General features: G+C 45.1%; 1 protein-coding gene across 3 annotated transcripts in view; it reads left to right on the top strand.

The window, feature by feature from the left end:
• USP46 (ubiquitin specific peptidase 46) overlaps window positions 1-9,494 on the top strand; it is a 25,623-nt gene extending 16,129 nt beyond the window's left edge. For 2 of the 3 annotated variants that reach the window (XM_078862864.1, XM_078862866.1), the window contains exons 4-9: window positions 835-1,082; window positions 1,686-1,762; window positions 2,668-2,751; window positions 5,436-5,633; window positions 7,413-7,491; window positions 9,085-9,494. In XM_078862864.1, the coding sequence (XP_078718990.1) occupies window positions 835-1,082; window positions 1,686-1,762; window positions 2,668-2,751; window positions 5,436-5,633; window positions 7,413-7,491; window positions 9,085-9,186 (788 nt within the window). In that variant the 3' untranslated portion in view covers window positions 9,187-9,494. The remainder of the gene's footprint in view (window positions 1-834; window positions 1,083-1,685; window positions 1,763-2,667; window positions 2,752-5,435; window positions 5,634-7,412; window positions 7,492-9,084) is intronic. The other variant, XM_078862865.1, reaches the window with a different exon arrangement.
• The last annotated feature ends 814 nt before the right edge of the window (window positions 9,495-10,308 follow it).

The raw sequence follows: 10,308 nt of genomic DNA, 5'->3' as shown, positions 1-10,308 counted from the left end.
CAACAACGGACAGTGAGTTAATATAAAGCGTGTAAAAACGATGTTTTAAATCTCAGAGCCCTATTAAGTCTCTAACCACATTTGATGTGGTGAGTTTTCCGTACAATCATTGGTGACCGGGGCTGAAACTATCAACTCCTTTTCCAGGCAATCCTCAGTTTATGCCCTTTTGCGGTAAACCATTTTGGAATAACGCGCGCTTTGTTTTTCGACCTTTTATTGACATACGCGAGGAAGTTTTTGGAACAACGTCATCCGCAACGCGACATACGCCACGCTAGCCCGGCACCGCAACCCAATGGCGTTGCCAGCAGCCAGTGCGGTACGATAACTAGTGTGAGCTGTCACGTACAGCATCTCGTTGCGTGTACTCCAGCAATCTGCCCTTTGTCTCGTGTGTCTCGTATTATATTGTGTGTACATGTATTTTATTGATATAGACTAGGATAATATAGTCCATTTTGTCTGCGAGTGCGAGTGAAATCCCCGAACCATTATTTCTCATGAGAAATTTTTTTTTTACATACTTGATTTTGAGATATGCACGTTTTTCCAGGAACGCATATATCGTGCATGTCAAGGAGTACCTATAATGCAACGAATTCTAAATTAAACTCAAGAGACAGGAACGTATGTATGTGTGTTGAGCCTCTTGTGCACCGTACGTAGCCAACCGTGCTAATCGGAGGAACGCGGTTTGAATAACAGGTGGCTCAACCCTAGATTCGAACCCCCAGTATCTCAGCGGTGCCAACTCTCTGCTTCTTAGCCCCGTTAATCGTGTGCACGTGTGTCTTCTCGCAATCGTTCTCCCATCCCCGGGGCTGCAAACAGAACTCTTCGACAACTACATGCAACAGGATGCTCACGAGTTTCTCAACTACCTTCTCAACACCATCGCCGACATACTGCAGGAGGAGAAGAAGCAGGAGCGGCAGAACGGCAAGCTCAAGAACGGCGTCGCCGCTGCCGCCGCCACAGCCGCCGACGGTGACGACAGCACCAAGACGGAGCCCACGTGGGTGCACGACATCTTCCAGGGCACGCTCACCAACGAGACGCGCTGCCTCAACTGCGAGACGGTGCGTGAGTGTGCAGGGGTGTGCGCGTTGCGCGCTCGCTCGCGCTGGAGGCTGGGAAAGGTTCACGTTGCGGGAAGGAGCTGCGTGGAATACAGAGGCGTTCGCTAGTGAATGCACAGTAGGCATGGAACAATTCACACACTTGTTAATTTGATGAATTGTAAAAAAATGTAATAATGGTTTGAGATTAACATTACCGTATGGTTTCTTTTTAATTTGCATGAATTGTAAATAGCTCGTAATATTTAATTTATTTCCTCTGCTTATGACTGGGCTGTCTGTTCCTCTAAAAACTATGCTCATTGTTTCTGTAATAGCATCTTGGAATGCAGGCATGTTTAGAAACTATGAAAATATTAATTGTAAGTGTAATAATGGTGGCGCACTGACCTGTTTCCAGAAAATCTAAATTTTAGAAATGAAACTGGAGTTTCCTAGCTCATTATCTGGTCAACATACTGCATTTAGCATGGAATGATATTGTTTTTACAACTCTGAAAACGTTGCACCCGATTGGGTATTGGATTGAGCCATCCTTTAAGTGCTACATTGCGGGAACGCGAGTGATTTTAGATGTCTAGGCCACCTGTGTTTGCTTTACAGGTGAGCAGTAAAGATGAAGACTTCCTGGATCTGTCAGTAGATGTTGAACAAAACACATCCATCACACACTGTCTAAGGTAACTTGCCCACTTTGCTTTACCACCTCTCCATTTAAAATCTCTGGGATATGAAGACTTTAAGCTGGTGGGATTGGTCTGACACTGCAAATGAATACACACTCCATGTTGAGCTAGCAAAAGTATTTTGGGAATTTCCCACGGTGCTGACTTGCCTATATATATACTGTATATATATTTTACACGATTGCTCGTTTTTGTATCCCAGCAATATTAATAAGTTGAAGTTATTGCTGATGAGACAGATGTTTTCACTGATCTTGGCCATCTTAAGCCAGGAAACTTTTTCCATTGCATCCTTATGGTGATGCCAACAAACTGCAAAGTCATTATGACCTTCTGTGAGAACAGACCCGAGTCTTCCCCATCTAAGATGGTTCCTATTGTGACGCTGCAGTTTTGTCAGAAGTGTAATTTGATCATGGTGGTGATGACGGAGAGTTTGAGCATGACGAGAGTACTGGTTTGTGGTGGTGAGGATGGGGAGGGTTATGATGATGGTGGTAGTGATGGTGTGGTTGTGTTGCTATTGTCATAGTAAAGCAAACATTCCTTCCATAGAAAATTAAGGCGCTTTGATATAAACAAGCTTGATGACCCACAAATATAATTGAAATAATCCATGCCAGCATCATTGGTACATTTTATAATCCACTTTATTTTAGTATAATCTATCTACAATTTTCCTCACAATGAACTACTTAATAATTCACCTTTTTAATCCACTCAGTCTGCCTAATCTCAACAAAATGCTCCTTTCTCGACAAGCAGATTTGACCGGTTATTTGTTTTTTCCTGTACAGTACTCCCGTTGATCGGGGAAATGCATTCCCTGTTTATTCAAAGTGCACGACGGACCACTTTCACTGACAGATTGTTTATTTATTATTTCCCCCGCACCCCAGAGGCTTCAGTAACACCGAGACACTCTGCAGCGAATATAAATACTACTGCGAACAATGCTGCAGTAAGCAAGAAGCGCAGAAAAGGTGAGACGCCCCAACCTGACACCCACACACCCCTCCTCGCGCTTGGACCTTGTTGGGTGTTGCGTTTCGCTTGCTTTGGCTTCGCCCACAAGCGGTTGTGCAGTTGAAATGAAACGGTTCGCCGGTCAGTGTTTGAACGGGCCTGGTTTGCGTGTGGTCAGTGTTTAATCGGCGGCCGACGTTCCTTCCTCGCCCGTTCTGCTTGACCCTTGGGTGGAGTACTTGCTTGATTTAATGTTAATTGTTAACGCGTTACGTTGTTGTACGCATGATGTTGAACTTCTTACGTGCTAATCGGAGATGCGGGGGGCAGGACAACAAACTAAACACACGAGTGTAATCGTGGCACGCAGGCTTAGGCGAGTCGTGGTGCCACATGCCTGTAGTTGAATGCGAAGCAGGCGAGGGTTTGTGGGATCACGTGGCTTTGTGAGACCCCTCCCCCACCCAAACTCGCAAGGATCTGAGGTGGCCCAGGAGATTAGTATCGCCCCTATATCTGTTGACCTCTGAGTGCTATGCCCTGGTACGTGTGGGGGGGTTTCCGGGTGCTCGTCTTTCCTCCCACATTCATGAACACTCAACAGGAAGTGGCCAATCCAAAATTATCGATGCAAGACCCTCCTGAAGAGGCTCTGTCTATTCTGGATTAGAAAGTTTACATTATTATTATCATCCCTGTAAACAAGTGTGTTGTGTGTTAAAAAGAACACAACCGCAAGAAAATGTGGCTTTTTATTAATATTGTGAAACTCCAGAATACTAAATATCAGTTTTGTTTAACGGGTTACAGAGGTTGGCTTTGCATGAACTATGTTACAGCACATTCCATCAGCCAGGGGCTTCATCCTCGTATGAATAAAATGTAATTTGATCATGAATAATGAACGTTCATGGACGAAGGCTTTTCTTGCAGCTCGCGAAATAATTCTCGCAGAATCCTCCCTGTAACAAGAGTGAATGCATAAGGTCGTTTTAAGGATTTGTATTCAGGCAACTGCTGATGGCTTCGCAAGACTCTTTTTCGTTTGCCTCATTGAATTGATCACGAATTGCTCATGATTTTTGATTGATTTCACACACTTGTTTCCTGGTCCAACATTTTTTTGCATCCCTCATAATATACAATGGGCACATTTTGTAATCAAACACTCGACTGCTTAAAAAAACAAAATCACAAATTATACCTTCCAAACCATGTGTCTGAACCATCCCTAATAATGGGGGACCCTACTGCATCAGAGAATACACGGGTAACTATATTGTGTTGCGTAGAACTCATTTTTAAGTTAGTCCTGGTTTTCCAGTTCATTGACTGGCACCCTCCAAGGCAATGTGGAATTGCCACCAATGGCTCAGTGTTGCCAGGAGGTGAATATTGCCTCATAATATTATTAAATTGGTGACACTTTGACCATCATGACTTGTAATGTCCTCTGTTGGGATGCATTTTGCCATTGTTCGTTCACCTTTCATAGAGCTAACGGTTGCCATAGGTAACCGCAAGCATCAAGTCCTGCAGCCTTGTGTGTGCTGTAGCATCGTATCTGGGCTGTATCTCATTTGGTCGAGCAGCAGAAATCGTAATCCCAAGACCATTAGTTCAAATCCTGGCCAGGGTTGACTCGTACTCATTATCATCATCACCCATCCCATAGTCTCTGAAGTGAGTACCACCTGGCGAGGCTGCACCAGATGGGATATCTAATCTGTAATCTTCCCCAGCAATTGTCTTGTGTGTAGGCCAAGCCCCAGCCACTGTAATGTTGACTTCTCACCCCTGGATCGGGGTTGGCAGAGGGAGATGGGTGCCGTTCACTTGGTCATACAATACAGTTGTACGATCCAATTTGTATTTTATAACGTCAAGATGCTGAACAGAAACAGTGGGCATGTATATTTTATAGAGAGAGGCGGTCAGCCATAGGTCTTGAGCTGAGCCTGGACTTGAATTGGGGCAGGGAGTTGACAGCATTGATGACTGGGGAAGGGAGTTCTCGATTATGGGACTACAGTAAAGAATGGGGGACCACTATGAGACCTCCTTTACCAGTGGCAAAATATAGTAATAGGTTTTTATCCTTTCAACTGGTACAAAAACTGACACCTTTATACAAGGCATCATGTTTGCAATAACCACAACACAAGCAGTCAAAATGCAAACAAAAAGAAACAACTCTGATGATGATAATGATATGCACTGTCCTTGAAGTTGATTGGTCCACACCCGACACAGCTTTTCTTAGAGCCTAGTCTCCATTGGTGTTGGACCAGATGATGCCTTTTGGCGTCTCGGGTGTGGACCAATCAACTTCAAGGACAGTGCATATCATTATCATCATCAGAGTTGTTTCTTTTTGTTTGCATTTTGACTGCTTGTGTTGTGGTTATTGCAAACATGATGCCTTGTATAAAGGTGTCAGTTTTTGTACCAGTTGAAAGGGTAAAAACCTATTACAATGGGGGACCAATGAACAATGGATGATTGGGGACTTTGAAAGCTTCAGTTGCTGGAACGCAGAGCGCGTAACGGGGAGTCCAGCGATATATGAGAGGGGTAGAAGAGGTTGGGGAGGGGACTGCAGTGAGATGAGAGGGGAGGTGTAGGCAAAGGAGAGTGCACGGAGAACGTTGAAGACACTGGAATGTTGCGTTGACTTTCGCCGCGGCGTTTGCGACGGCAGGATGCGAGTAAAGAAGCTGCCCATGATCTTGGCCCTGCACCTCAAGCGCTTCAAGTACATGGAGCAGCTGCACCGGTACACGAAGCTCTCGTACCGCGTGGTGTTTCCGCTCGAGCTGAGGCTATTCAACACGTCCGGCGATGCCACCAACCCCGACCGCATGTACGACCTGGTAGCGGTGGTCGTCCACTGTGGCAGGTGAGAGTTGTGGCCAGGCCGCCCGGCACACAAAAGCGCGGAGTGTTGATTAGTGGCCGCACCGGCCCGAACCCATGTAGCAATGGGGGACACCCAGGAGTGCGCCCTGCTGATGAGACCCGGTGAAGTTAAAACCAGTCCATTGGTTGTCTTGTTTAAGCAAACGCTTCTGGAATATATTGATCTAGAAGGCGCAGTTGGCAATGAAATAATGAATGTATGGTAATTGGTTTTTTACCCTTCTATCTGGCAACAAAACTGACACCTTTTTTACAAGGAGTCATGTTTGCATAGACCACAATACCTGCAGTCATAATGCAAACAAAAAAACACAACTCTGATAATGTGCACTGTCCTTGAAGTTGATTGGTCCACACCCGAGACAGCTTTCCTTAGAGCCTAGTCTCACATGGGTTGGACCAGATGATGCCAAAATGCGCACAAAAAAAAACCAATTCTAATATTTTTTACTGGCAAATGAGGTTCCAATGGTGAATGTATGGTAGTTGAACTTCTTTCGCACCGTACACAGCCAACCGTGCTAATCGGAGGTGCGGGGGAAAGATGAGAAAATGTCATTGAATGACATGCGATGCGATGCCTGCATTTATCTGTCGTAATACCCTGAAAGTGCCTCACCTAATCAGATTTCTAAAGCTTGGGCCCTGCACCTCAAGCGATGGGGTGGAGCCTGATTAGTTGGGAGACTCCCAGGTATCGTGGGCTATGGCTGCGATGTGGCCAGGAGATCTCGGCAGTGGATTCTTCAAGTGCTTTTGAGCATTACCGCCCTCGTATGCATTGGCTCTCTCTGGGTGCTCCAGCTCATGAATTGGTGTAACCTTATTATTCAACTGGTTCTGTACGAAACAGGTGGATCACTCGGAAGGGCTAATGCTATAATAATGGCTGCTTTAAATTTCATAATTTGAATATTTGCAGGTTGTGCAGTAATGTTTCACTTGTGTGTTGTCACGGGTTGTTGAACATGAATTAAATCTGATTGTTGGTAAAAATGTGCAAATATTTTTTGCCACAATGGGCCAAATATCCAAAGCAATGTGTTCAGACAACTTTGTCAATGTTTCAATCGGTTCCATATAAATGTATACAATTTCCTTCATTATCCACGAACTTGCTATCTGCGATTTTGGCTATCCACGAATCGCATCCAGAACTCCGCAGGACTGCAGAGAGAGAAATAAAGTGATGAGAGTTAGTGATAGGTAAAGTCACTTCTTAGGGCCAATATCATCCACGAAATTTTAGATTCACGAGCATCTCTGCAACGTACCCCTCGCGAATAACTCGGGAACGCTGTATTTGAGCACAAGTGGCGTCGTAGTTACCGTGCTACTTTACAATCCTGGATACTGGTCTACGATTGGTGGCCATGCACAGCGGTCGGTGACAATTGGAATGAAATTCTTGCTTATACCGAGGCCTACGTCAACTTAGCCGCCTTTGAGTAGCGTATTTGGACTGTGAAAATCTACAATTGGGAGGACACAGATATACCCAGTGTGGTGGAGCTGGCCCCAGCACCAGTGTGCCTTGTCAGCCTTATTTGGTCCTGACAACTTTTTCTGCCCCAAGTATGTATGGCCAAATAGGGGATATGCTTCAGGTATTAACTGCTGGATAGATCGGTGCAAAGGAAACGCATTGCTTCAAAAGGGTGCACGTATTTCGCTCATTGTGTCGGCTTATTATTTACTTGTGAGGAAGAAAGCGCAAATGTAATTGCATATTTTATCTCTTTGGATGTTGTATTTGTAGCGGCCCCAACCGGGGCCATTACATCACAATAGTGAAGAGCCATGGCTTCTGGTTGCTGTTTGACGATGATATAGTAGAGGTAAGTCCTTTCGCTCCATTAGTGATGACGATTATTTTACAATGGTGATGTTTACTTGATTTTTACAATGCTTATTTTTATTTAACCACTATTAACAACAACATGAAATATATTATTTTCACACTTTTCTCCGCGTTTTATTAACTCTCCAACACAACACATCTTCAGTTATATATGGCCATGAAATATATTATTTTCACACTTTTCTCCGCGTTTTATTAACTCTCCAACACAACACATCTTCAGTTATAAAATATCTCCATTTACCATCTTATTTTTTTGCTTTTCAATACAAACCTTGCAATAATTTTGGTTGCACGCATCGGATGGAATGTCCTTTTCATTGGCAACGGCTCTGCCAAGCCCCACGCATATCATTGGCACGGACCTTCTCTTCCTCGCACACTGAACAGTTTTATTTTCTTCCTTCCTGTTGTATTTCATCTGTACGTATCCTAGGTTTCCATTTCAAAGGGACGTGTTTTAATGAGCTCTCACCTGGAGACATAAAGAATAAAAATCGGTCGGCAGTTTCCCCCCCCCCCCTACATCAATGCGCTCTTTAACGGTGGCAGTGCTCGTCGCCATTGGCAGCCGTGAGCCATTGGTTACGACTTCAGAGGGTATTGTTTTCGACCCAGAAACACCGTTTCTATTTTAGTTTGCTCGGGCACTTTTGCCGCTCCCGATGGCTTTCCAATTCACGCAAATGCGGATGCTTGCACAGCGCATTAGTGCGGCAAAGGTGAGAGCCCTAATGCTTTCACGTTGGGCAATGCTCAGGTGTGCGGTTATAATGCGTGTGCCCACCAAAACCATTTGCAAGCCCTGCCCGGCCCTCGGTAAGAAAAATGTTCCCCCCACACCTTCATTACGACAACAATTGTTGATTTCCCACAAAGCAGTGTTCATTTTATCGTCCCCCACAGGGTTAATGGATTGAATTGGCCCCCCCAAACAAAAATTGACCCCCAGATTTGCGAGTCAAGCACACTAACCACAACATATCCCGGCTTGATAAAAAATAATGAATATCGATTTAATTATTTACAATCTAGCCCATTGAAGGAACCTCCGTAGTCTTAGGGGATTCGACGGTGCAAATAAATATACGGTAGAATAAAGCACGCGTGTGAAAATGGATGTGCACGCTGGTCGAAAACTACAGCCACATAACGGCATGCAAAAAATTGTAGTTTAATAATAAAACGGCAGATTTTTAATGGTATTTTTTTTCTCCAAATTTTTCCAACAATTAAAAGAGTACAGCTGTGGGCATTGGTTGTGGGCAAGCTGTTTGTCGAGACCCTAGCAATTACCCGAGAGGATTTATAGCTTATTGTGCAAACTCGCGATGTGTGTCGTCGGAAGGATGGACAGGAGGACATTTCCCCGTGCTTAACACAGAATAACTGGACCTTTGGCTCCCGCAACAATAACAGTGTGGCGTCTTTGATCGCACGCAGAGGGGGGCGCTCTTGAGACTGCAAATCCGAACTTGTATGATAATCTCAACACTCCGTTTAAACTAATTTTGCTTGTCTGTTTGTGTGCTCCCTTGTCCCCCATGCGGCGTGGGACGCACACCTGCAGAAAATCGACCCGCAGGCCATCGAAGAGTTTTATGGGCTCACAACGGACGTGTCGAAAAACTCAGAATCGGGATACATCCTCTTTTACCAGTCGAGGGAATGAGGATTTGGGGAGTCGGGGCCTGGGGGAGGTGGGGGGGGAGATTGCGGCTATCGTCAGCCGTTGACACTCTCGAGATGACAAGATGCCTAACAACATCAACAAAAACCCGCGGTGTCCACGCACGTGCTCTTTGGCACCGATGACGATCGCGCTTGCTGCGGTTTCCTTCCTCCGCCGCCACCGTCCGTCCGGGTCCAACGCCGAGCCGCGCACAGGTGGTACAAGCAAGCGTCCACTTCGACTCGGATAACTTTTATAACCCCGCTCATCTCCAGCAGCAGCAGCAGCAACAACAACACCACGATGGGTTAATTTGTTTTCTGGGAGGGGGGGGGGGCGACGTGGGGTGGTGGGGGGGGGTGGTGCCCACTTACTCCGAGACCTTCCCAGGTACTTGACTCTGTTTGCGTCTTCTGTATATACACAAAGATTTAAAAATGAAACAAAGAAAAAAAAGTGTAAAAATAGAAAGCTCTTTTGGCCGGAAGTCAGATTTACCAACTCGGATTGTGACGGTGAGTGTCTCTGACCGTTCAAGTGTCTTCTTCATGGCGTTTATTGTCTTAATTGTTGGCCCCTTTTTATTACATTTTTGCATCCAGCTCTTGGTTAGCGTTTTGTTTTGTGCTTTCTCTGCTGATGCAATCGGCGCAAGGCTTTCTTTGATGGGAATAATTTACAGCACGAAACCTTGATATTGATGTAATCTTTAAACTGACATTGGCTTTCGACAAGTCCTTCCACCGCTGCGTCCCGATACGAACTTCCTTTTAAAAGAAACATAAACAACACATGGTTAGGAGAGTGGTTTTGGTTGATTTAGTAATTAAATTAACGTGCAATATAGCATCATTGTTAGAAATCTGGATTTAACATCCCCTTGCAATAATAGTGTCCTATTTACACGGGAAAAGTTCACCAAGCCTTTTTTTTTGGAGGGTCGTGCATGAGGATATCCGGCCAGTTGCTTATGTAAGCGTTGCTTTCTAGGGGAAATCGGAGTGCCGGAAGAACGCTCAGACTTGCAAACGAATAATACTCAAAGGCCTGCACAGGCATGTCGGCAACCTACTTTCTGTACTGCAATCTCCTGGCTACCTCGCAGCCCAGGAGGATTGGGAG

This window comes from Lampetra fluviatilis, chromosome 15 (genome assembly GCF_964198595.1).
Source record: "Lampetra fluviatilis chromosome 15, kcLamFluv1.1, whole genome shotgun sequence".
Taxonomy (NCBI): Eukaryota; Metazoa; Chordata; class Hyperoartia; order Petromyzontiformes; family Petromyzontidae; genus Lampetra; species Lampetra fluviatilis.
The sequence above is the reverse complement of the archived record's forward strand: the minus strand, read 5'-3'. Positions and strand labels throughout refer to the sequence as shown.